The sequence below is a fragment of the Poecilia latipinna genome, unplaced genomic scaffold, assembly GCF_001443285.1.
Source record: "Poecilia latipinna isolate Pla-1442-1.1 unplaced genomic scaffold, P_latipinna-1.0 Scaffold411, whole genome shotgun sequence".
Lineage (NCBI taxonomy): Eukaryota > Metazoa > Chordata > Actinopteri > Cyprinodontiformes > Poeciliidae > Poecilia > Poecilia latipinna.
Window position 1 is genome coordinate 195818 of NW_015113027.1, and position 27807 is coordinate 223624.

A 27807-nucleotide genomic window follows, 5' to 3' on the forward strand; every position below is an offset into this window, starting at 1 on the left:
ATATATATATATAAATATATATATATAAAAGTTTGTCTAGATGTCAGAATAAAGAGTGGACTAGCCCTTTACCGCTCTGCTAAATTTGAAGCAGTTTCCGATTTTTGAAACATAAGAATCTTTATTGGGAAGGTGTCTTATACTCAAATATTCATAATTCTAGAAAAAAAAATCCCATAAAAATCTAGAAGGTCATTGTGAAATGTTTGGAGCTTGGAATTGGAAAACGTGTTGGAGCTTCCCTGTTGTGTTTTTGACTTGAGGGAAACAGTGCAAAATACATATTATACAAATATGAACGAGGAGTGAATGAAAGAGATCCAGAATAAACCGGATCATTTCATGTTCCTCCTGTCAGCTGTCGGCAAAATCCCTTTGCTCCGTTTTCAGTTCCGGTGGAACGGCTGCCCGTCCTCCTGATAGCCAACTCCCAGAACATCCAGGCCACCTCCCTGAGCGGCTCCACGGTCCACAGCCTGCTGTCCACCAGCACCAAGCAAACCACAGCCATGGACTTTGTCTATGCCAAGGAGACAGTCTGCTGGATCCACGTGGGAGACTCCCCCTCATCCACACACCTCAAATGCGCCTCAATCCCGAACCTGAAGAGCTTCGCCGAGGAAAAAGTCATCAACATCTCTTTCAGCCTCCACCGTAAGTACTGCTTATATTAATAACTTGAAATTGATCTTTTATACAACCAAGCGAACAAAAGCAAATCGTCAGGCTCCTCTAAACCCTTTTCTTCATACAAGCAAAGCAAACATTCACAGCTGTAGACGCCGATCAGCAGAAACACGATGTAGCTATAGTTCTTATCATACATGGAAGGCCTTTAGCCATTCTTTTCTCTGTGTTGATTGATTATACAAAATACAACTTTAATGGGTTTAAAATCAATAAGGATTTCCGATCCACACAGGTTCAAATATTTACATACCCTCAAACTCATATCAAACATCAGGAAGTGATGCTTCAGTGGCGTGCTTTTTGCAGTCATGAGTAAATATCTGTCCTTTGTCCTGTTGAAACTTGTAGTCATTTAGTTTAACCAGGCAGCACTGCAACCTCAGATCATAACTCTGCCACCGTCGTGCTCGACATTCACTGGCGCGTGCCTTCGTTTCGAAGCATCAACCCGACTCTAAACTTTTCTTTGTCCGCTTTGGCTGAAGATCTCTGTTTTTGTCTCATACGACTAGTACGCTGTCTTCCAGAAAACATTTTTTCTGATTGCACAGCTGCCGCTTTCAGCTGAGCTCGTAGGTGGACGTTTTGCAGTGGCTGCTTTGTTCTGGTCATCACCGTCTCACTGCATTGATAACATGAAACCCACCTGAATCCGGACTCATGGTATTCCAGCAGTTTCCAGTCTAGCCTAGTCTAGTCTTTTCCAGAAAGACATGATCATATTTTATCCGACAGGGTCAGATTAGGTTGGATGGTTGATATTTGGGTACAATTCGACAATTATCCTGAACACACCTAAAAACAAAAAAATAGACTGCTTGAAAGTCAGGTCAGTGGAAGGAAACCAGCCAGTTTAGGTAAGTTTAAATATCCATGGCAGAGTAATGCCTGGACTTTCCACGTACAGAAAGTCTGCTTTCACTACAAAGTGAAATGAAACCACACCTTTAGTTTGTTCAAGAGTTAAATAAGTTTTGAAAAAAAAGAAAGCATACCAAAATGTCACTAAAGTAGAGCTGAGCGTAAAACCTCTCAGTGAATAGACACCCTGAGACCTTCTGCTGCCCCGTCTGCAACCTGCGAATCATAAATATTATGACAGCACATTAAAAGCAGCTGTTCTTTTCCACAGCTTAAGTTTCGCTTCACAAAAACACGGGTGAGCCTTTTCTCCCATTTGCAAAGAAGAAACTTCTAGAAAAGACAAAGAGATCTGAGGGGCCGGACCGAATGCAGGCGTGTGCTCTCACATGTTTGTAGCTGCGCTGCGTGCAGGTCACACAAAAACACACACGCCCACATCCCAATCCCCTTCCTAGCCTTTATCATGACTCTGCTGCTCCAGCCAGGTGCTCTTTGTCATGTTGACGCTCGGCTGCTGCGGCCGGCTTGTCTTCAGCAAGTCGACAAAGAAGCTGTGAATGGAGCGAGCTTATCACGAAAAGCCTTTAAGGAGTCATCGGGGTTTGATGCTTTAAGACGTGGCTCGCAGAAAGTTATCGGTCCTGTTTATCTGCAAACACAAATCCGTAGTAATGAACATTAAACGTTACTCTCAACTCTATTGTCTGCTCCTGGTTTTCCCTGTAATCCCCTAATCCTCTCAGTATAGTCTGCATAAGAGAGAAGGTTAAGGAAGTTTAATAAAAAGCGATTCCCGGTGAGACCCCATTGTCAGACACAGAGCACGGGTTTAGTCTGGATGAATGGACGGAGGAGAGGCGGAGGAGGATGTCTGATGTTGGTTTGTGTGGAAACGGCACTATGGAGAGAAACTGTTAGCATGTGCTTGAAGCTAAAAGCTTTGAGCTGGTTTGCAGGAAAAAAACTTAAAAAAAACGAAAAGTCTTGGAATACACCTGGCTGAACTTTGAGCATGCTCCATTTCTGATTTTTACACCTCATTTCAAGAGCAATTGCAAGTTCATAATGCTAATTTGGGAGCTACTGAAATAGGATTTTCGTTTTTCCTAATAGTACATCTGGGGAATAAATTTAGTTGCAGCTGCAAGGAAAATATCAAATGCTTTTATTGCAGCTGCAACTCTATTAACACTAAGAATTAGAAAATACTGAACTATAAACATGGCTTTATGTCACTGCCTTCTCTCCATCCTTCTTTTTGCCTGTTTTTCTTCGGGCCGTTCGTTTCCTTCCTTTTTTCTGTTCTCACTTGTGTTCTTATTTCTGTCCGTCCTTGTCTCCATTTTTTCTTGTCTTTCCATATGTGCTTATTTTCATCCTTCTTCTTTTATCATTTATCTCCTTCCCTTTCTCCCCTTTTACTTCATTTTGTCTTTCTTTCTTTTCTTCGGTTTTGGCCAATGCCAGCTTTCCCTCCTCCCATTTCTGTCATTCCCTACTTTTCTGTGGTGTTCACTGCTTTCTCTCCTTTTGTCCATCTTTCTTTTCTTTCATCCTTCTTTTTGTCCATCCTTCTTTCCTCCTTCTGTCCTCCCTTCAGACATATCTGTATTTGGTTTTTGCAGCTTCCTGTGACTAGCATGTAGCCTCATTAGCTAACACCAAGCTAACCCTACCGGCTTTTCCTAACTGGAACGTAGTTTAACTGGATGGGAGCCTTCATACTGCAGGTTTGGCTCCTGCTGTCCAAGGCAAATGGAACTGGGTGTTATTTATTCATGAGAAGTGTTTCCATGCTGAGCTTTTTTTTTTTTTTTGCTTTAATTGTGTAACTGATTTTTTTTTTTCTTCTTTTTATCAAATCCCTCCAACAACATCAGACTCTCTCCCGGAGAATAAAATCAATGTCAAGAGATTACACTGATCCAAACCTAATTGTTCAAAATTAAAACAACAAAACTGCTATTGTTGTTACGAGTTTATTTTTTCTTTTGTTTTCATTCAAAACACTCCCTCGCTAATCATTTCTGTGCTCAAGGCTGAATCCCAAATAGTTTCCCGCTTGCTGCAGAAAATTTGACTGGGAGAGAAAATCCTGAATGATGAAAGCTCACAAATATACGTCAGCTTATTTAAAACATATTGGAACTGATTGCACATTTTCCCGTCTTGTCCACGGTCTTCCTGTTTCTTTGAGACAATAATTGCAAACCAAGCAGACCTGCAGAGACTTGTCTCTGCTCGCCTGCCCTCTCCGTGTGGCTACAGATTCAACACGACAGGTTTGACTTACTCGGTAGGTCAGCAGTGAAATGAAAAGTCCAAATGATGGCAGATTTGTTTTCCACTTGCTTGCGCCTTGTCATTTGGAAGCACAGTTTGTTTCTTTCATCGTGAATAATATCAGACAAGCGCAGACTGGGGAAAAAACTGTGTTGCACAAGGAGGTTAAAGCACAACACATTTGGCGTTCATAAATAAATCCCCCCCTAATCGTCCTGGGCTGCCTCAAAAATATAGCATCCAGATTTTGCTGAGTTTAATTATTGCATTGTAGTTGTAGATAAAAGTCAGCAGCTGCTGCTGTGATCCAGCTGCTCTCTCTGAAGATTTGACTGCTTACAAGTGATGAATCAAATTAAGAGGGAGTAAAATTTGCGGGAAATTCCTTCGGCTACATCTGGATTCTCCTCGCCTGTCCTCCAAACACACTGACGCCCCGAGAGCCCACACGGACAAAATGCAAGAAGCGTTGAGGAGCGAGGAGAGGATGTTCACAACAGGCGGTGAGAGGAAGTAATAGATAGACATCGAAACTGCTGCATCTGAGAGAGAATAAAGTATCTATATTTAATATTCCTGTTTGAATGAATTGAATAATAAGGCATCGATCCAATGAGAGCAAGTGTTACATAAGGGTAAGATAGTTGACGTTTGAAGTTTTATATTTAGGATTGCTGAGACAAGTGACGTGCAACCAGACGCTCTGTAAAAAAAAAAAAAAGTGTGAAAAATATGCAATATGAATTTTCTCATCTTCTTCAATAATGTGAAATGAGTCCCCAGGCTGAAGAGTTAATCTTTCCTGCTCATGCAGAGTGTAAGTGAGAAGGAGGAGGAGGAGCAGGTTTATGCTCACAGTCAGCGAGGATCCAGCAGGAACCAATGGCAGGGTTGAACATTGCAGGAAGTTATGCACATGTGGTTGGAGTGAGTCAAGACCTCAGTATGCCACAGATGAGCAGTCCAGATGTTTACCCTCCCCCTCTCCGCGTCCTTCCTGCTTGTCTTTCATAGCGATTACTTTTACTGTATTTTGTCAAACCCTTCATCGTTGATGGTTAGGCTTTTACGTAACGAGCAAACATAAACTCGTGGGCCATATTTAAGTGTTTTCTGCCATTTCTGACGTTTTTGTACACATCGGTGTGAAACACTGAAACATTAAATAATAGCAGCATAAGCTTCTAATCTGAGTTCCTATTTTCAGTTGTATAAATCTGTTTGCGTTTTGATTTTTGAAATTCTCATGCCAGAAAATTAGCTATGAGACATGAACAAGAAAACTCATGTGGTGCTTAACACAAAATGGGACCAAACATGGGGACTGTGGCCCTTGGCACCATCCATACAGCATGACAATTAGTTGTAGAAGTATTACATTTTGCACATTGAAATAGTAAACATTAATTGGGATTTATTGTAACAAACAAGCAAGTCAGATGCGTGATTGCTTAGAGTAAAGGAAGATGCATTGTGGGTTTTTGTTTAGCCTCCTTTACTCTAATACCCCTAAATTAAATTCAGTACAGCCTGTTCCCTTCAGATGCCACAGATTTGGTAATGGAGCTCAAATGTGTGAAGTGTAGCTTCAGTGTAAATCTCGCTGTTCATTGAGGATGAGAACAAATAACTTATTAACTTGTCTGCAAAAATAATGTGTGGAGGACAACTTTCATTGTAAAAACTGGCAGCAGAATCATGCTGAGGAAATGTTTTTTCCCCCAGAAGGTCAGAGTTAATAGAAATATAATGTAAGGTCATCCACAGTGAAGGCTGTTAAAGCAGCGGTCATCAAACTTTCTGCCACGTAAAAAAAATATGAAAATGTAAAGCATTTAAAAGTACAATCTGTCCATTAATTTGGGCTCCAAAGCAAATCACCTCGCACAGTTTGATAATCCATCCTGCACTATTTTGTCTGTTTCATAGGTACTAAATAAACGTTTTAGTCTGTTGCTGAATTACACCGTCTGAGGTTCATAGTCACTAAAAAGTGAGCGGTTTTGGGTACATGGAGGCTGATCTCCGAGCTGTCACTAAGTCCTCTCTCCCTGCTTGTACTGCAGAGCTACAGTACAGCTGCTGCTCTTGCTTCGGCCTGACACTGGTCTAAAATCTCCTTATGAGGTTATGGGAACTCAAAAGGCCAGCCAGTCAGCGCAATTTCTAAATCATCTTTTCCCTCCGACTCTTCGGTCAGCTTTAAGCTTTCTATCCTTGCCTACTTTCCCTATTTTTATAAATTTTTTTTACTCAGCAGTTTGCTCTACACCATCAAATCTCCCCTCCAGTTTAGTGGGGGTCGGTATCACAGAAACATTAGCTTCAATAAAAAGGATTTGACTAGCTCCACTTCTTTTGCATTTCGATTTAGGCTGAGTAAAAAGAAAAAAAAAAAAAGAAAGAAAGGGCGGGGGGCAGAGTGTTTTTTTCTTTTTCTCTTTTCCTTTTAAACGAGACAGAACAGAGAGGACGAAAACACAGAAAAGGATCTGTTTTCCGAGAAGACGACTGACTAGGTGAAGAAAGCAGCTGGTTCTGTTTTTTTAATTACGCCATGCTTTCTTTATAGCATAGTTTCAGACAGACAGAGCTGCACTTAATGAATCCAGACCCTATTCCCGCCTCTGGGGAGACGGCGAAGGGGAGGGATGATGCAGCGAGGACGAGAGGCAACAGAAAAGTTTCCTGATTCGCTGCCATTTTTGTTCACAAACAGAGCAGAAGAGGCGACCTGTGTGCAAAGGAGCCCGTATATTTCGAGTGCAATTTTCTAATATTTCACATTCGCCCCTTTTCCTCTCCCTTGCATTAGTTTTCGTTACGTAATCAGTGAGAGTGATCTGCCGAGCACCTGGAATGACTTAAACTGAAATAACTCAGAGCTGCTTTGCAATCAGTTCCCAGATTCCCATAAACCTCAGAAATTTTGTTGCTGCGTAGCCAAGTTTCCAAAGTTGAGATACGATTCCCCCCCATCTCCCCACTGTTTTCTGTTTTTTTTTTTTTTTTACATTTTCACCAGTTTTTTTTTGTTGTTATCTTGCTACTTTTTGTCTTAAGGTAACTTTAATTTAACCCAGAATATTGGAAGATATTCATGTTTCTCAAGCTGCACAGAAAAAAATAAATAAATAAAAAAAAGTGTGAGTTTTTTGTAAAGTCCAGAATTCTCAACCGGATGTTCTCAGTTTTATTGGTCTTTAATGTCCAGTTTTATTCGGACTGTTGCACTGAGAAATGTGCTCCATCATTCCCTGTGTTTAGAAACATAATGTGTTCCTCCCCTGGTCGGAGGAATGGATTCTCTGGTCTCCACTGAAACACCGCAGGACTGGATCGCGCTGGAAAACAAACCACCGCGTTGGATCGGCGTCTTCACCACGGAGCTTTGCGCAAACACAAGAGTCTGAAGACTACGAATGCGACTCTGACGTTTGTGTGTCAGAAAGGCTCTGTGGAGAGCTGAGCTGGCAGCAGCTGTGAAAATACAAGTCCTTGTGGCTTGTGAAGCCCTCCTCCCAACATTTTTCTTGCACCTCATCTAAATTCTTTACTGTATGCAAAAGTATAGGTTTCGCAAACTGGGGATTTTTGATATGGGCCGTGCGGGCAGTCGCCCAGGAAGGCACAAGAAAGGAGCGCATGAGTACCAGATTTAAAAAAAATATACAGTTATTTGCAAGTTTTATTTATGTACTTGAAGTAGGTGGGGAGTTGGTATCCCTGTGTGTTATCGTCCTTCATCCTCGAAAAGCTGGTCTCCAAGAAAAAAAAAAGAAAAAAAACAGTGACAAACCGAGAAGCTGAGATTGTAAATGTTTCATTATGTTTTAAACTGAATTTAGCAATAAAAATATCGGTCAAATTTGAAAGTACTTTGGTATTCATAGCAGTGAAGGGAATGCAAGAAACTGCAGGTGTTGAGCAACCACTTGGGGGTTGCTGGGGGAGATTGCTGATCTTAATCCAATCTTGTATCTAAATAAACTTAATGTCCATGGAAATCCCACAAGCGGGACTCCTGAGATATTATCCATACATATAATGTTTGGTCTGACTGGTGTAGATTTGACTGATGTTGGAACGAATGAGGGCAGCCACATGCATCAAGAAGCTTCTGATTGCCCAAGAAAGACTCTTCCAAAGCTCCAGAGGAGGACTGATGTTGTGCGCAAAGTGTTATAAAATGATGCCTTTACCTTCCATCCAGTAATAGGTGTAGGATTCCTACTGATGGAAGCACTGGGCTTGGATAACTGGCAACCAGGTAGTGAAAGTGAAAGTGACTTCAGGTCTCGGGATGGAGATTCAGAGAACAGAAGCAGCACTTTGTTGTTGACGTTCTCCATCTCTTTCGTCAACTCCTGTTTGCACATGACACTTGCGTCCATGAATGGCCAGAGTTACGAAGAGGTCTCCTGATCTCTCCTCTGTGGAACATGAGTGAGATCGGGCCGAATGCGAACTCTGACCCAGAGACGATGCCCTGGATCACAAGGGGCTGCAGGAGAGGAAGCAACGGCTTCATGACTCAGTTCTGTGACCTTTCAAGCAAACGGCTTCATTTGTTTTCCACCACTCCTCCTGGGTGGGTTTTTGTCTGTCTGTTGTTTTGTATGAACAAATGGTTTCATGACGAACACACAGTTGTACATCGATGAGCTTACAGGAAAGAAGGTAACAGGACAAAACGCGCTGTTTTTGTGGTTTTGTTCTTCAGTTAGTATTTAGATCTGTTTCATGGTGAAAACACAGAAAAACCAAAGGAGACCACTGATCACTCTTTCTGCAAGATGCCTAGTCAAAGTTTTATTAACTTAGTTTGATATTAGGCATTATTAAGATTGTTAAGCAGGAATAATAACATATACATCAAACTGTTTACTATCTTAAAGTTTTCAGAATGCAGTGCTGCGAACAAGTTTTTAATTTAGGGATCGCTTTTGCTTCTTGTCATACTTGTTTCTGACGAAGACAACAGGAGCAAATGTGGATGATGAGTTCATTTAATTAAGGAAATAAAATAACTATCTAAAACAAACTGGCACTACGTCAGGTTCAGTATGGACTCTGACGGGGAACTCCAAAACTTTCATTTAGCTCATTTTGAGTCATTCACAAGGGAAGTTGCTGCAGTGCTGCGAAGCTCAGGCTTCTCCTGCAAAACCTTCTGGTAGAAAGCAAGATCCATAGTCCCATCATTTGTGCTAAACCCTGAAGCAAAGAAGTCACAGACCATCACTCCACCACTACTGTGGTCTTTCATGATTTCCTGGATGAGTTCACAATGTGCTTTTGGAGTCATTTTGGTTGGCCAGTGACTCCTGCGAAGATTCACCACTGTTTCATGTTTTCTTCATCAGAGGATCACAACTTTCACTGTGGTTTGCTGGAGTCCCAGTTCCTGAGAGATGGCCTTTATTTTCCCACAGACGTCAGGCTTATCTGTTGTTTTTAGAAATAATGACTCTACATCACCTTGCACCTCCTGTGTCCCCTCATGTCCACTCATCTCTTCTGTTTTTCTATTCCAGATGTGGAACAAATGGCCATTGACTGGCTCACCGGAAACTTCTACTTTGTGGATGACGTGGATGACAGGATCTTTGTGTGTGACAAGCAGGGGCAGACATGCGTCACCCTCCTGGACCAGGAGCTGTACAACCCTAAAGGCATCGCTCTGGACCCCAACATGGGGTCAGTACACATCTAGATATCTCCAGCTCTGTGAACCTCATCCCCGTTGTTTTACATGTGAGGAAAAGTTTGATGAAAACTCAAGTCTGTTAGAGGCGACTGGACTAATGCCATCTTTCTACAACATGATTAGCTCTGAAACATCTTATTAAAAATGAACTGGAAGGGGTAACTGAATACTTGAACGTTGGGTAATTGAGTACAGATGTTTTGTTTGAGCCACGAGTGCCTGACTGCGTAGGTTTTGAGCATAAAAGTATGTTTTCACTCCAACCCTGTTGTTTATAACAAAATGCTCCATCTGCTGTATCAGCAAATGTGTGCATATTTATGTAAGACTGTCAGGTTAAGTTGAGATTTTGGGTTTTCCAGGAAAGATGAGTTCCTATGAGTCAGTGTTGTTTGTGAACGTGCAAAAGAGAATTTTGGGAAGTTGCGTAAAAGCTGGCAATTATTTATTATTGCTTATTTGGTGAGGTTTTTTTTTTTTTTTTGTAGTTATGCAACACAGAAATGTTGTTTATTAGCACATTTTCAGCATCTGTGTGAGCAAGAACTTGTAAATCAAGTCAAAGATTTGACTGCACAGATATATTTTTATACACTCTTAAGGATTATGAATGTCATATTTAATTTGAAACTTTAAACATCATACATCTGCAACAAATAAAAAAGATGGTGGAACAATGATAAAATAATGTTGACATCCAAGTTTAGATTTGAGTTGTAGATTTATAGAAGTTGGAAAAGTCACTTTTTAAAAATTCAGAATCAAATATGAGTACCAGAGTACCAATTATTCTTATGTGTTGCTACTTTGCATAGAAGATTATCTAAAACAAAAACATGTCACAATGTCCTGTCCAAGAAAATGATCCAAGAATATCATAAACTGGAGACTTTCTTATGGTAATAAAATGAATTTATATCTTATGTCAATATTGATATTCCAGACTGCAAAAATTTTGATCTGCCCAACTGAGTGAGCAAAGACAAAGTTTTTGGACCACAGTGTCATAAAGCAAGGGGAGGCTTTGAAAACCCCAAGGAAACTGGACAAGTGGACAAGTACGGTGGTGGCAGCATCATCCTGTGTCTTGCATTTAGTGCTACTGATGAAGAGCTTCAACTGTAATTTGATCACATAAAGGCTAGTGCTTCAAACTATCGGGCATCTCAACAGGACAGCTACTACAAACATAGATAAAAACTGGTTTTGTAATAGATGCAACTTGTAGATCTTAATTTTCTAGAGTGGCACTGACCTCCACTCTGGACTTTAAAAGCAGGTTGGTGCTGGGGAACCAATTCAACTCCACTGATTCAGACAAGAAAACTGGTTCACTCTCCAGACAGAGTCAGTCCAGAAACTAAACGACGATTATAAAACAGTGAGTGATTGAGGTGCATTTAACAAAATATGATGTGTGCATATATTTCAGCTTGTGTGCATAACTATGATCCTGTCAGAGTTCGAGGGGGGGAAAAAAATCACTGAAGTTGTTGCAGAATAATTCTACCTTTAAAAGAGAGTAGTGGAAATAAACAATTAAAGACCTCACATATCATAATAATAAAAGCTCCCACCAGATTACAGACTTGCTAGGATTCAGATCAGAATCATAATAACAAATCTGACAATTTTATTGGAATGAACACCCAGTTAAATAACTCGTATATACTTCAAAAGTACAGCTGTCTGTTTCCTTTTGTATGTTTCTCTTTTGCACGTGCAGTACAGCCACGTCGATATCGTATTTTCAGCGTCCGTCTCTCTGTACGTCTTTCTGTCCTCGCTCAGCCTGTGACGGTTTTGTTTCTGCAGGAAGGTGTTCTTCACAGATTACGGTCAGATCCCCAAAGTGGAGCGCTGCGACATGGACGGCCAGAACCGCACCAAGCTCGTCGACAGCAAGATCGTGTTCCCCCACGGCATCACGCTGGACCTCGTCAGCAGGCTGGTGTACTGGGCTGACGCCTACCTGGACTACATCGAGGTGGTGGACTACGAGGGCAAGAACAGGCACACCATCATCCAGGGGCTGCTGGTGAGACCAGGAGATTGTCGCTCTTGAATGTTTGCATTTGCGATTCATTATGAGCTTTAAAAAAAAAAACCATCCAGCATCTCTTAGAGTTTCCCATATGTCTTTAATACTTCAAATATTACCCCTGCGCACTCCTGTAAAGGGCTCTTAGCAAGTGAATTATGAGCAGAGAGAAGATCTGGGTCATTTGCCTTTTCATTAGACAGGCTGAATAACGATGTCCGGTGCTGACGCTGCTAATGCAGCTGCACTGCTGATGCACAGTGGCTCTTAAAGCTTGCTAGGACGTTAACAGCTTTCCTGTTCTGACTGACACAAACAAACAAATAAACAAACACTAGAGGCTTTTGTCTGCCGTTGCTTTCATACGACTCATTTTGGCAGAACATACAGCAACTTGCAAAAAATACTCACTCACATTTTGTCACATTACAAACACAAACTTCAAAGTGTTTTGTTGTCTGATGGACCAACACAAAGCAGCACGTGATTATGAAGTGGAGGGAAAATGACGCATGGTTTTCAACACTTCTGCAAGTAAGAGTGTGAAAAGTCTACACCTAGACCCCCCCCCCATATGAAATCCAGTGCTGAGGTCAGAGGTCACCAAGTAAATAAATAGAGACTCATCTGTTAATGTGACCTCAAAAATGAATACCTGGAAGTTTTATTTTTTTTTATCAGAATTGTATCTGTACAATGAAAGTATTCTTCTCTTAGTTAATCAGAGAACTATACATCAGAGTAAAAGAGAAACGTGTATCTTTTCAATATTTAGCATGATGTCACTTTGCTTCAAACCAATTCACGGGACGTCACTTCAGAGAAGATTTTTCTTTTTTTATTTGACCTACAGAATAACTTTAATTAACTCCTTTGACAGGCTTACAGAACAATTATTGTATGAGAGAAACATTTGTTAATCTCGTATTTTAAATCTAATCAACCCTTCAGATCGAGGTGATTCGACTGCTAAGTAGATTGGACTTCTGCTGTTATTAATCTATAAACATATGGCTTAAGTAAAGCTTTATTTAGTGATTTCCACTGAGTGCCATCGCATCATGCTCTGTTTTTTCTTATTTCATTTTAGATTGAGCATCTGTACGGGTTGACAGTGTTTGAAAACTATCTGTACGCCACCAACTCAGACAATGCCAACATGCAGCCTAAGACCAGTGTGATCAGGATCAACCGCTTCAACAGCACAGACTACCAAGTGGTGACCCGAGTGGACAAAGGGGGCGCTCTGCATGTGTACCACCAGAGACGTCAGCCTCCAGGTGCTCGTGAACGCTAACGCTGCCGCATATTTTGTCAGTCGTTATCCACTACAACAGCCCCCTCACGTCTTATTTCGCCCTCCCCTGGTTTCCAGTGCGCAGCCACGCGTGCGAGGTGGATCAGCTTGGGAAGGCCGGAGGCTGCTCCGACCTCTGTCTCCTGGGAAACGGACACAAGACCCGGACGTGCCGCTGCCGCTCTGGATTCAGTCTAGGCAGTGATGGGAAGTCCTGCAAGAGTAAGTGAGACTCCAGTTTGAGTAAGTCAGAGGTCGAGTTAAAGTCAACAATCACTTAACTGTCTGCTGACTCAGACTTTTACCCAGAATGCCCTCATTCTGATGCTGCGAGGCTTGAGGAGCAGTAGAGTCGTTTCCTACAGATACTCTCATGAGAAGTTCTTAGTTTTGCCGTGGCTTCAGTTCAGCATTTTAGCTGAAATTTTGGAAAAGTTAAAGTAATCCAATATCTTTATATATTTTGGATTATAACTAAATCATCTTAGGTAATTGCATTTTTTTCCTCCCAAGTATTAGACTTTACTCACTCTTCTGATGTCTACAAAACGTCTCCTTCCCTCCTCCTTTTCCTTTTTTCTTGTGTCCTTCATTCCTCCATTCTTCCTTTGTCGTTCCTTTTTCCACTTTGTTTCCCTCTTTTCAACTTGTCTTTCTCTCTTTGTGTAATTTCTGTTTCTTATACCGTCTTGTTTTCCTTCCTAGTGACATCCTACCCAACCTATTTAGTTCTCTTTCCTTCTTTTGTCATTTTGTCTTAGCCTCCTTGTCTCTTATTTCAACCTACTTACTTACTTCCTCCCTTCTCTCCTCCCTACTGCTAGTATTTTATGCTGAATAATTCTATGCTTTAAAGAAATTTAAAAGACTGACAGATATGCAACACTTAATCGAGAATAGAATGGAGAGACTTAAAAATGTGTACAGTCCTCTTCTCTCTAATTGGTCCACCTGGTAAAGATGTAGAAAAAAAAAATCCCTATGTAAAAAATAAGTTGATTTTTATTGCAGCTGCATAATCTCACACTGAAAACCCCAAAAACCTATCCTTTAATTTGAGAACATTTGTTTAGTGGGGAAAATCCCTCATTAAGAAATAATTGAAACATAATGCTGCGGGCCTGTTTCTCTTCTAAAGGCACTTTAATCCTTGATGAAATCTTAGATATTCTAAGAAACGTTGAATTCGAATCGTGTTGGTTCTACAAGAAATCTGAAAATATGTCCTTATGTAGCTGTTCAGCAAGATAATGATAAAAAACTATATGCTCAAATGAATACAAAAATAGTTCAGAAGAAACAAAACATCTTCAGACAAAAATATTTTTTCTTTTAAAGTCCATAATATGACTGCTAATAATAGTGGAGAACAAATAAATAGCCACATGTCCTCAAGTTTAAAACCTATCAGCATTTATTTCTCACATCAACGGCGCTGTAATGTATTTATTTCTTTTCTAACTAACTAATGCTGTTCAGCAGATCTTTGGCGGCTCGAAGGACTTATGATATTTTTGCATGTAGGCAAATATGTGGCTTGAGCTCAGAATGAAATACAAACTATGGATCCGTTGAAAATCAGCTTTGTTAACTCGAAACAACGTTGAGCTTGGATGAAGGTTGTTTACAGGTTCTCTGTTGAAAGAACAGAATTAGCTCTAATTTCCACTTGGAGCTGTTGGCTGTGTTCAGAAAGATGTTTTAGCTTTTCATGCAGCATTAGCAGCTTTATTAATCTGCCTACTCTTAAATCCACAGAACTGATTTAACCAAGGGCAACCCATTATCTTTCCAATTTGGCGCTGCTTGCAAATCTTAACTCTTTTAGTTCATTTGTGTTGTGACGGTTCTGGGGGGAACTACTGCTTTTTTTACGTTTGGTGTCAGATAAATAACTGTGTCAGTTTTAAGCCGCGCTTGTCTTGTTTTGCTGCAGAGCCTGAACACGAACTCTTCCTGGTCTACGGTAAAGGCCGCCCGGGTGTCATCAGGGGGATGGATATAAAGGCGAAGGTACCAGACGAGTACATGATCCCGATCGAGAACCTGATGAACCCCAGAGCTCTCGACTTCCATGCAGAGAGCGAGTTCATTTACTTTGCCGACGCCACAAGCTACATCATTGGGCGACAGAAGATTGATGGGACAGAGAGGGACACTATCCTGAAAGAAGGTATAACTAAGTTAAGACTGAAATATTTGTGCAGAGGATTTTACAGTCCATGTAGAAGAAAAATATTTAAATTTAATGGGGAGACTTATTCCAGTGCGATGACATTTGCGGCAGTTTTAGGTTAACTGTGTCTCGCAAACATTGTGTTAGTCTTTTAGGATTGCACGATTTTTGCTGAGGCTGAAATTTACAAAGACGCACAAAAAAATGAATGTTCTTTTACTTTTTCTGAATGCATGATTTAGACTTAGGAATATTGCATTTGACAGAGAGAGTAAATTTACATTACATAATCATCAGAGTTGGAAAAAGACATCGTCTTCAATTTTGCAAACACAGGAAAACAACCAGAAAAATGTTGAAACTGATTTTGGAAATGCCATGTTATATAATGCAGCACTTGATATCTACCCACCTTCAAGTTTGTTCACGTTTGTTTCAGGGATCCACACAGTCGAGGGTATTGCTGTGGACTGGATGGCCGACAATTTGTACTGGACAGATGACGGGCCCAAGAAGACCATTAGCGTAGCTCGGCTGGAAAAGGCTTCGCAGACCCGCAAAACCCTCATCGAGGGGAAAATGACTCATCCTCGTGCCATTGTGGTGGATCCTCTTCACGGGTATGAGTGGACACACACACGCACACACACAAAGCGAGAGATGAGGTGGGCGGGAGAGAGTTTGATGCTTTTGTTCGACTAAAAGAACTTCAATCCAGAGCTGCGGTTGTTTCATCTGTGTGGATCAAGAGAGCTAACTCATGCTCCATCTACAAAAAAAGATTTCTATTATTCATCTTGTTGTTTATCTCATCTTTATATCCCACGGAGAGGCTTTTGTCATGCTTTCAATCTGTGTTTCTGGCTGTTGCTACGATGCATTTTGATGCCCCCCCCACACCCCCCCCTCTTTGATTATTACTCATGGATTTCCTCCACCAGATGATCCACATGCAGGCTTTTCTATCGCTCACCGGATCGAGCCGCACTCAATCTTTGTGTCTTGTCGCTAAAAAGCTACCGGCTTTCTTTTTAAAATCATACATTTGCAAACACGTTGTTTAGATTGGTAGTGACAGCGTGATGTGTGTCCGCACACCTCCCAGGAGAAAGGCCCTCGCTTCCACTAATGCACATAATCCATCAGGCTCAGAAAGAGGAAAGAGGTGGGGGGAGGTTCGTTGAAAGGAAAGGATGAGAAGGAGAGACGGAAGAAAGAAAAATTAAATTTTAATGATTATACCTGCCATGTTCCCAGGAGCTGAGGTGTTTTCAGACCTAGTTAATTGCTTGCAGCCTGTTTTTTTTGTACATCAGTGACTTGATTGACAAGTCCTGGAGTAATTAACTAATTGAGGATTAAATAATGATTTATTATTTTGCCAGTTTGCGCTGTGTAACCATCCCCTTTGGGTGGTCTGGAGATTTTTCTAAAGCTCTACATATGTTTGAAACTCTTTTAAAAAAGACCAGATAAATATTGTATGTCAATCAATCAATCAATCAATCAATGACTGATGCTGTTGTGCTTCATCAGGTGGATGTATTGGACAGACTGGGAGGAGGACCCCAAAGAGAGCAAAAGAGGCAAAATTGAGCGGGCCTGGATGGATGGCTCAAACAGAAACGTCTTCCTGACTAGCAAAACGGTGCTGTGGCCCAACGGGCTCAGTCTGGACATCCCGCAGGGCATCCTCTACTGGGTGGACGCCTACTACGACCGGATCGAGATGGTCTACCTCAACAACTCCGGGCGAAAGGTCTGACCGTCACGTCGTCAGAATGTTCTCACAGTGACGCTCAGTCAGATCAAAACCAGGATTATGTTCCGAAAGACCAACGAACATGGGAGCTGAAATAATCAGAATTGTTCTGCAAACCCAGTGGTTTAAGGTGTTTGTAGCTTTGTTGGGCAAATTTTAATAGATTTAAAATAAGTAACCTAGAAGCAGATGGTTAATATTCTATAAATGAATTTTAAAAAATTAGGTAACATTTACTTAATATCTTTTTAAAATGCTACTTCAGTAGCTTGTTTGTTAACATGATGGCTAGTGAATATAGACATTTGAAACAAAAAAACAAAAAACTTGCTTAGAAAAGTTTTGGTCTTTCTATGGAGGTAATATTGTAGAAATATTGTAATATTTAATCTCTAACTGAGACAGATGGTTTACTTTGTATACACTGAAACTGATTGTGGGATTAGAGTGTAACACATGTAGCTCACATAAACGACACTGAAATGTCACAGTCATTATCCTAGATCATTTCTTAATCTCATGCTATCCTATGCAGACACTCAGTGTTCTCTGATGAAGATCCACTCAACTTTCTACACAGCATGTTTGAAGTAGTTCAAACTGTCCAAAGTATGACCTCACTTCCGATTAATTTGACTGATTCAGCTTTTTAAACTCTTGATGAAATTAATAGAACGACAGCAGAACTTTGAAGTTTCATCATAAGATGGCCGGGCGATCTTTGTGTTTACAAAACAAACAGAAACATGAGTGTTGCTATGGTGAAAAAGTGAAAAAAAAGGGACTTTCCACTGGTGCAGTACAACAGATTACATTTTACACACTTCATCCCAGTATTGACTCTCCATACAAAATCATCTAAATAACAGGACTTGACATGAAAACAAATAATTTCTTGATGTTTAAGTCAAACTTAAATTAGCTTGACGCACTAATAGTTAGTGGTAAGATAAGAACCGGTGTAAGCATAAGTTACTGCTTTTTCTTGATAAACCTTGATATGTTCTTTCTGTAAAAGAGATTGTTGCATGAAGCATTTTCCACCATTAAACATGAATTCCCCTCTGGCTTCTTGTCTGCCATCAGACGGTGTATGAAGGTCAAGAACTGAACCACGCCTTCGGTCTGTGCCATTATAGCCACTTCTTGTTCTGGAACGAGTACCGAAGTGGCAGCATTTACAAACTGGACACCACCACCGGCACCGCCACACTGCTTCGTAACGAGCGCCCGCCCATCTTTGAGATCCGGATGTACGACGCTCAGCAGCAGCAAGGTGCTGGAATTTAGATGTGACATGTAGCGTTAACTTTATGCTGTTGAGTCGCTGCTTATTTATATCCTTTGTTCTGCAGGTTCTAATGCATGTCGTGTGTACAACGGTGGCTGCAGCAGTCTGTGTCTGGCCATACCAGGAGGCAGACAATGTGCCTGTGCAGAAGACCAAATACTGGACCCGACTGACAACACCAGTTGTAAAGGTACAAAAGTTACTAAAAGGAAGGTTTTGTCATGTAAAATAATGTGATAAATTAGTTCAGTGCTTTATACCCCCTTGAGTACAACTTATATCTCTATCACTCAATTGAAATAAAATATATTAAGCTCAACTAAATACGTGTGCAGAAGTGTGTGCACATGCATATAAAAAAATTTTTGTTACAGCACGTCTTGATTTTATTACAGCATTTAGTGTTTTTTGCGTCAAAGTGGATGAGTAAGGCACATGTTGATGTGGTAACAATGACCCACCCTGCTTTAAAAAAATAAAAAATAAAAAAAGTCTCGAATCTATCAGGGCCTCTCCTCTGCGCAGCCTTTTCCAGACCATCAAGTCCAGGTCTGGGTTGTGTACGGATAAAATTTCTGATCTTCTGGTGAAGCAGTTCTGTGCTTGATCTGGATATGTGCTTTTGTTTGTTGTTGTCATGCTGAAAGATGCCAATAGAGAGGTGGCAGCAACTCTCTACAAACTGTGCGTAGAAAACTTATTCAAATTCAACTGGGGTAAAAAAAAAAAGTCATATTTTTTAGCTTGCTCTTTTGCACCCCCCAATTCTGATGCTGTCCACATGGCCCATATGTAACACCTCCGCTCCCCTTAATGCTTCAGAAGGCTGATGCAGTCCATGACTTTGGCTTAAAGATGCAACTAAAAAAATGTAAGGCAAAAAACCAAACTGGAACAGCTGAACTTTATTTGAGGTTAATAAAGGATTCTTAAGGTAACGGTAGGTACGTGCTGACTCTTATATCATTGAACAGGATTCTTGAAACGGTGGTTATTTCTGAGCACAACCACATCCAATGCTACGAGGTCTGCACGCATTTTAATATTCTCCTTAAAAGATTTTAAGTGTGCTCTGCGAATGAAACGTAAATGTTATGCAACACAAAAGATTCTGAAGTGATTTATTATGGTCTCATTTTTTCACAGCACAATGACTTGACATTTTAATTTATTGGTGGGTCGATGTTGTACGTCCAGAATTGGCACAAACATCTGTGATTGTGCGAGGGCTTGAAGAGTGCTTTGCTCAACTGCAGGGTGAAAATAATCAGACAATGATTAGGACTGTTTGCTCAGAGTTGAATGCACAATATACAACAACAATGACAGCTGCATATTGTAAAAGAATAAAACATGATGCTCTTTGTGACGGTATCCAACAGATTAACGGTGATAGCCCAAGTGTTCCCCGTCTGTATGATGATTTATTTGCAATTACAGTACAGCTACTGGTTTGTGGCAAGTTTGACAAATGGATATGGATGAGGTTTTTTACTTCCACAATTCTTTTAATGGGTAGAATGCAAAACTGCATCCTGGCAATGTTTAACTTGCAGTTTCTCCTTTTTTCCCAGCCAACCCGTCTTACGTTCCCCCTCCTCAATGCCAGCCGGGGGAGTTTGCCTGCAAGAACAATCGCTGCATCCAGGAGCGCTGGAAATGCGACGGGGACAACGACTGTCTGGACAACAGCGATGAGACTCTAGAGTTATGCCGTGAGTCAACACACGCCAGGTCCTAACAAGCAAAGGGGTGCACGGTGTGTGCTGCTGTCCAAGGAGGAATAAAGCAATGTCTGCGGATCTGGGAAAGCTTTGTTTCCGTGTGGTCGAAAGTCCAGCCATGTTTTCTTCAGAGACTGTAACAGTGATCTAAAAATAAGCCTGTTTCCTTTCATTTTGTCTCTCCAGACCAGCACACCTGCCCTGCTGACAGGTTCAAGTGCAAGAACAACCGCTGCATCCCTCTGCGCTGGCTGTGCGACGGGGACAACGACTGTGGCAACGGCGAGGACGAATCCAACACCACCTGCTCAGGTGCCCCAGCACGCTCCGCAGAGCTATTCTAAGCATTTCCTTCTTCAGTTTTCGCCACACTGGACACAACTTCTGCCTCTTTGCGTTTCAGCTCGGACCTGCCCGCCCAACCAGTTCTCCTGTCACAGCGGGCGCTGCATCCCCGCTTCCTGGATGTGCGACCTGGACGATGACTGTGGCGATCGGTCAGATGAACCTGCATCGTGTGGTTGGTTGACATCTCGTATTGTCATACGGTGCTTTGGTGGTGGCGGAATCACGCTTTTGGGATGCTTTCATTGTTTTACTTACTGTATATTACATAAAATCCAATAAAGTTTGTGGCTGTGGCTTAACAAAATGGGTCAAAGGGCATGAATACTATATGAAGTCGCTTTTGATGACTCTAAAGAATGTTTTAACATTTGAATGGATCTTAAACGGTATAAAGTCTAATGGTTTTTGATTTCTGCAGCCTACCCCACCTGCTTCCCCCTCACGCAGTTCACCTGCAACAACGGGCGTTGCATCAACATCAACTGGCGCTGCGACAATGGTTAGTGTCTACTCTTTGCTGCGTTTGCACTCTAGCAGCTCCCTAGCTCCCTTTGTCACAATTTGCCATGCATGTTTCATCACCAGGCCTTTATTTCTTGTGCTTTATGTCATGTCGTGCATTCCGTACATTTTTGTATTTTGGTTTGTGTCGTCCTGTGTCGTGCTGTTCGCCCACTGTGCTGTCTTCCGTTGGTTCTGTCTTTCAGAAAAGGATTGTGACGACGGCTCTGATGAGTTGAATTGTCCAAAGCTGACCGGTTAGTGCATAGATCAGAATGCACCAAAACGGTGATGATGCTAGCCGAAGCTTTCAGACTGACCAGTAAAGGCTTGGAGAGAGAGTCAGGGACGCTTTTCTAACTGAGGTTCAGCCTCAAGCTGAGGTGTTTGTGAACCCAACAGAAACTTAAACTGCTGCCTCTTTTTTTGTTTGTTTTTTTTTTTTTTCATTGATGTGCTACACACAAATTTGATCAATGACTCTATCAAATTTGTGCGCATCAATTGTAAATAGTTGTTTTTTCCCCCATAAGACTTTAAAACTCAGTGGTTTAAAAAGCTGTTTTTATGCTGCAGAGCTCAATCTGTCATCGCTGTGTACATTTTCTTAATGGTGCCTATTCTGATCTATGCAGTTTCTGTCATCACTTTAAAGTCTCATCTTTCACATTCTGCATTGTTTGTTTTCACTTCCACGTGTTAAATGATCTGTTGTTCTTGTTGCCTCATTTGATTCAGAAGCGACTTGCTGCGTTTGTTTTCCAGATAACGACTGTGGGGACAACAGCGATGAGGCTGGGTGCCGGCACTCCTGCTCCAGCACTCAGTTCAAGTGTAACAGCGGCCGCTGCATCCCAGATTACTGGACGTGCGACGGCGATAACGACTGTGGGGACTACAGCGACGAGACCCATGCCAACTGCACTAACACGGGTCTGTGTCTCTATCTGCTGATCTGCTCACGGTCCATTTCATTTGCTCACAGTTCACTTGCTTTAAGAGAGAGTTACAAAGGATTAGCTTGTTCTTGCAGCATTCCGATGTCCTACTTTGTAACATATAAGTCAGTTGTCTATGTAATGTAACATTCTGGCTCATATGGTCTGATGCAGCATTTAAGGATGATCAGAGCTTCCTGTATAGTAGAGGGTAATAAATGTTAGACATGTATTAAAAACCTAAGAAACAACAGCTTTGTGTTAAAGCAATTGCTGTAAAAGGAGGGTTTATTATTTGAAAAAAAAAAAAAAGACTGAGGGATAATGAACTTAACACTTTCTGTTGTCATCTTATATTAGCAGTCGTCGTGGTTATCAGGGATTTCATTACTACAACATTTTTCTCTATGTGTACTTGTTTGAAAATATAGACTCTAAGCAATTACCCTGAGATGTCCAAAAAGTTGACACTTTTCTGTTTATCATGTTTCATGAAAGAAACATGAAGTTAAAAGCTCAATGGGCTCAAATAAAACAACTTTGTTGTAAAACACTCAGCTTTCCTGTTAAAGGCTGAGACCGGTCTCTCTCTCTCTCTCTCTCTCTCTTTCTCTTCTCACCTGAAGGAACTGTACGTTTCCAAGTCAGAAAAAACTGTTTTGTAAAAAATAGTTTAATTGTTCATATTCGTGTTGCCTTTGATTTAATTTTAAACATCTGAAAATTGCTAACTTCAAGGCTTCTGCACATAACATAACTTTTTCACCAGAGTTGTTCTGTTGCTGATGTGTTAAGGTATGCTGTGTTCAATGAACAGGACAAAATTTGATTTTTCAGTATCAGACAAGCTCGTCACCAGTCTAAGCCAATTAGGCTCAAACTTTTGTTCAGTGGTATCTGTCCTGTCTTTACTTCTTTTCCTTGTCAATAGATTTTTGTTTTTGTTAAAGTAATGAGTTTTTTTCCCCCTGCAATTTACATTATTTTAAACATTTTGCATTTTTTCTTGATATTGTTTTTATGTAAGTTTTTCTTAATATTTCAACATTATTCCATGTCATTTTGTGTTTTCAAGATGTTCAAACTTTTCTTTTAAATTTTATTTTGACATCTAAAAATTTGTCATTTTGACATTTTTTTCACCTTTTTCTGCTCAGCTTTCATCTTCCATGTTGTCATGGCTAAACAACAAAAACACTTTCTGTAATTTACTTTGCTTGACTAACTCGTAAACCGAAGCTCATAATTGAACTGTATGGTCATCATTTAGCTTCTTTCCAAAGCAACAGGAGAAGAAACAGACTGACGAAAACATGTTCTGTTTTAGTCAGTCTTCACGCTGCCTTTCTGCCTCATGATTTTGGACTTTGTTTTGCGCTCATCACTGAAAACAAACTTTTTGTTCCCCCACAGCCACACGTCCACCCGGTGGTTGTCACACCGATGAGTTTCAGTGTCGGATGGACGGCCTGTGCATCCCGCTGCGTTGGCGCTGTGACGGTGACACCGACTGCATGGACATGAGCGATGAGAAGAACTGCGAGGGCGTCACACCCATGTGTGATCCAGCTGTCAAGTTTGGTTGCAGAGACTCCGGTGGGGCAGACTCGGAACAAAGATGTCAAGTAAGTTTATGTCAACTTTAAGTTTTTAGCTTCAACCCGACCTTCTCTCCGCAGCTCGCTGCATCAGCAAAGCCTGGGTTTGTGACGGCGACAGCGACTGCGAGGACAACTCGGATGAGGAAAACTGCGAAGCGCTGGTGTGTAAGCTCTCCCACCATGTGTGTGCCAGCAACTCCACCATCTGCCTGCCTGCAGAGAAAATCTGCAATGGCCACGACGACTGCCCAGATGGCTCCGATGAGAAACTCTGCGGTAAGAAAAGAACAGCGTTCGGGCTGAGAGCAGAACATCAAGTACTGCATCTCTGCGTTTTCAGACAGTAATGGCCTCACTTCTTCGCTGTGCAGATCTGTGCTCCATGAACAACGGCGACTGCAGCCATAACTGCACGGTGGCTCCCGGCGAGGGCATGATCTGCTCCTGTCCGCTGGGCATGGAGCTGGGCTCCGACAACAAGACGTGTCAGATCCAGAGTTTCTGCGCCAAGCACCTGAAGTGCAGTCAGCGCTGCGAACAGGACAAGTTCAGTGTGAAGTGCTCCTGTTACGACGGCTGGGAACTGGAGCCCGATATGGAGAACTGCAAGAGCAAAGGTGACGGAGCCAATCAAAGAGAACAGCCTGACAGTGGGTTGGGTATAAATGATTTATATCAGAAATAAACCATAACATTCAGCCAGTTTACCTTTATTGGCCCTTATGGTAAAAATATGTGGAAGCCCTAAAATGAATTCAACTTTTACCGCAGTTCCATAATCTCACATTGAAAACGTCATAGAGAAATCAACCTTTAATTCAAGTGTATCGACTTCTTTAGAGAAAAAAAACGTGTATTCCTATTGGCAAGGCAAGTGTTTCCCTAACAGAAGCAGCTTTTTTAAATTTATTATCCAATTTTTAAGTCAACGAATGCCTAGGAACGTCTAAAAAGTAATGCGTGCCTACCTGTTTCATTGAGGTATGAAGCTTTTCAAACACGGCTGAGCAACGACCGTATTTATGTTACAGTCACACATGAAAAGTATGGAATAGAAAGTGAATAAAATCTCCAAAGTTTACTGTTTGAGAACTGCAGGTAGGAGTTGCGTACTGAGGAAAAGTCGATGTCAATAACAGTTAACGTCACTTTATAGCTACAAGAGCTGCAGAAACGTTTACAGCAAGCAATATAGATGGTAAACAAGAAAGTATTAAGACTATGAAGTTCATTAAAAGCATAAAAGTTGAAAACAAATTGATGTTATCGATTTAAATAGAAAGCAATGAGTCTTTTAGAGTTTCTTGATGTGATCGATACTCAGCACACTTATTATTAGGACAGGTAGGTTGTTCCAGAGAACAGGAGGAGCTACTATAAATGCACAATCACGTCTGCTTTTTAATTTAGATCTGGGAACACCAAGGAACATTTGGTTATCTTAAGGTTTCCTGATATGCTGTATATAAAAGGTCTCTCTGGTAACCATTACAAGCCATTTACATGCCACTTGTTGGTTGGGTTGGTTGGTTGTCTGTCGTACCATCTGTATAACGTCAACTGTAAATTAAAAGCTAGTAAAACTCTTACTTTAACTGTGGGATTTGGTGAAATAGGACTAGTCAAGTGAAGATTATTTATAGCACATTTCAGCAGCCAGGCAGTTCAAAGTGGTTGACACCATAAAAACATAACACCGTAACTTATTAAACAAGCAATAACCATTGAGTTTTGTCAGATGCCACCATTAAAATAATCAAGCAAATACACATCAAATATGTTGGTCAACGTTTCAGTTAAGTATTAAAGTCAGCTCTACACAGGTTAGGATTTTAGCCTTGATTGAAGGGAATTCAGTGTTCAGGCATTTTTGCATTTTCCTGGAAGTTTGTTCCAGATTAGTGGAGCATTGAAACTGAATGCTGCTTGGTTCTGGTTCTGAGGATGCAGAGCAGACTGAAACCAGAAGATCTGAGTGCTCTGAAGGGTTGATACAACAACAAGAGTTCATGTGTTTTGGTGCTAAGGAGCTCAGTGATTTATAAACTAACAAAAACACTTTATTATCTGAGCTGCAGGGAGAATGGTGTACAGACTTCAGACCTGGTGTGATGTCTCTAGTGAAAACATGAGCAGCAGCGTTCTGGATCAGCTGCAGCTGTCTGATTGTTTTTTTTTTAGATTACGTAATATTGTTCTCTTTGAATGGTAAATGATTAACATTTACCATACTCACTGCTCAGTATGGTGGAGGACCTGTGTTGCTGTGGGCTTGTTTCTCTTTCAACAGTTCTGGAAGCATTTTTTAAAGTGCTTATAAGCTTTTTGAAACACCAAAACAAATCTTGTATGCTAAGTCAGAAAACAAAGAATGGGTCTTCAAAGAGAAATACCATGCTTCAGCCTTACAAATATTAGAAGAACTATATGTGTTGTACTAATACTTAAAGGTACTTGTATGAAGTCTTAACTGCATGAGTGGTAATAATTTTGAATGTGCCATATTTAAAGACTTGATGTTTGAGAGTGAGGTTATTAATAAAAATGGGATGAAGTTACAGGACACACAACTGTAGCAAGAACATGTGTAGTTGTTGGAGATCCAATTGGCCCAAAATGTTGTACTCTATTGGAGTGAAACACAAAGCAATAAAAAGAAAGAGAAATAGAGGTTATCTGCTCTCAGCACAAATTTATGATGGATCAGAAGGTTGCCCAAGAGACCATAAATATTCTACGATTTTAAAAAAATTTAATGAAAATTATTTTCCGCAAATGGTCGTAAAAAATCAAAAGCTGCAGCGGATTTTATCGAAGTCATCGGAAGGTCAGGTTGTGAGGAACAGAGTACTCTGAAACAGCTCTGAGTTTTATCAGCCACATAAAAAGAACATGCTGTATTTATCTCCCTGCAGCAACTACCCAAGAAGGAAACTTTATCCTGCCGCTCCTCACCTGCCGGTTTTAGAGGCGAGCCAGCTGCATGTTGTCGTTCGTCCCGCAGCCTGTCTAGCTGCCTGTTTGCTCCAGATAACTGCTGTCTAATTTACTCACCATTTTCATTACACAGGATTAAAGCAGCTTTCAGCATAGCCCCTCTTTACAGGGAGAGTCACCCAGAGCAGCGTTACACGGCTGCCACCTCCAATACTCTGCACAGCAGAGCTCTTCTTCTTTGCTCAGAGTAAATTTACTCAAGTAGAAGCCTTAAGATTTAAAATCCCTTTTTACAATAGTGGCCTGGCCAAAACAGACGGCCTCTCAGATGGGCAAGACATTATGAGCACAAACGTCTCCTTCATGGACTTACTTCACTTTGTGCTTTTTTTTGTCACACAAAGGTTTCAGTTCCTTAAAAATGTTTTCTTTTAGGCAAAGATGACCTCAGTAAGTACAGAATAATTTCCCTCTCTTGTTAAGTCATAATTTAAGTTCAGTTTCACTTGTCACTGAAGACTGAAGTATGAAGAAATCACTTGGCTAGAACCTGTTTGGCAACATGAAGTAAGAAAAAGTATCTTAATGAAGCAACACAGTAGATGCAAACTTAAAGAAATTTAAGAACAGGTCGGAAACATTTCAATCACTACACTGAGACTGTCCCCCATTTGAATAAAATGAGGGAGATTTTATGTCTAGTTCTGTCATTAATGTCCAACGTCTCACTTAGATCACTTAAAGTCAGTTCACAATTCAACAATAAAAAAGAAACTTGACCAAAAACCATTGCTTACCTAAACTGACTAAATGGTATGAGGTTGTTTTCCCTCTTCAGAACCTCAAAGAGTCACTACAGCTGATGAAGCCATAAATTTTACTCTCTAGACTAAAATAAAATTGTAGAAAAGCTCAAACACTGTTTTACTACGCATCAGGACAACAATCTGAAGTACACCAGTAAATCCAGCACTGAATGGCTCAAAACAAAATTGAAGGATTTGGAGTGTCCCAGTCAGATTGCAGACTTGCATTATGTTGCGATTATTTGACAACATCTTGAACACAAGAGTCATGCTTGACAACCACCCCCTGGGACTGAATTTTTTAACAGTTTTGAAAAAAAAAAAAAAAAAAGATTGGGCCAAAGTCCAAGAGTGGCATAAATAAGGCGTAGAGGACTTTTTCTTTTTTTTTTTTTTTAGTTTGTAGAGTTTTTAGAATAAGAACAGGAGAGTCATTGCCTAAAAGAGTGTCAATCATCTTAGGAGAATAAATTCAGCTGTAATCAATTTCATGAGATCTTTTCTTTCTGTGTTTTCACAGATCCATTCAAACCATTTATTATCTTCTCAAACCGCCATGAAATCCGGCGCATTGATCTGAACAAGGGGGAGTTCAGTGTCCTGGTGCCTGGCCTCAGAAACACCATCGCCCTGGATTTCCATCTTAACCAGAGTTCCCTTTACTGGACTGACGTAGTGGAGGATAAGATCTATCGTGGGAAGTTGTCTGAGAATGGAGGTAACGTTTTTACACACACACACACATATATATATATATATATATATATATATATATATATATATATATATATATATATATATATATATATCTTTTATATATGTTATATATATATAGATT

At 40.8% G+C, this 27807-nt stretch overlaps 1 protein-coding gene across 8 annotated transcripts in view; it reads left to right on the forward strand.

The window, feature by feature from the left end:
* LOC106950604 (low-density lipoprotein receptor-related protein 1-like) overlaps positions 1-27807 on the forward strand; it is a 121134-nt gene that overhangs the window by 45175 nt on the left and 48152 nt on the right. For 4 of the 8 annotated variants that reach the window (XM_015037565.1, XM_015037561.1, XM_015037560.1 and 1 more), the window contains exons 6-25: positions 391-654; positions 9375-9537; positions 11363-11585; positions 12679-12868; positions 12964-13107; positions 14822-15058; positions 15501-15681; positions 16598-16820; positions 17910-18099; positions 18179-18304; positions 19689-19829; positions 20025-20150; positions 20242-20358; positions 20605-20685; positions 20894-20944; positions 21453-21620; positions 23039-23221; positions 23305-23502; positions 23598-23843; positions 27490-27687. In XM_015037565.1, coding sequence (XP_014893051.1) covers positions 391-654; positions 9375-9537; positions 11363-11585; positions 12679-12868; positions 12964-13107; positions 14822-15058; positions 15501-15681; positions 16598-16820; positions 17910-18099; positions 18179-18304; positions 19689-19829; positions 20025-20150; positions 20242-20358; positions 20605-20685; positions 20894-20944; positions 21453-21620; positions 23039-23221; positions 23305-23502; positions 23598-23843; positions 27490-27687 — 3450 coding nt within the window. The remainder of the gene's footprint in view (positions 1-390; positions 655-9374; positions 9538-11362; positions 11586-12678; positions 12869-12963; positions 13108-14821; positions 15059-15500; positions 15682-16597; positions 16821-17909; positions 18100-18178; positions 18305-19688; positions 19830-20024; positions 20151-20241; positions 20359-20604; positions 20686-20893; positions 20945-21452; positions 21621-23038; positions 23222-23304; positions 23503-23597; positions 23844-27489; positions 27688-27807) is intronic. The other 4 variants (XM_015037563.1, XM_015037566.1, XM_015037564.1 and 1 more) reach the window with 1 other exon arrangement.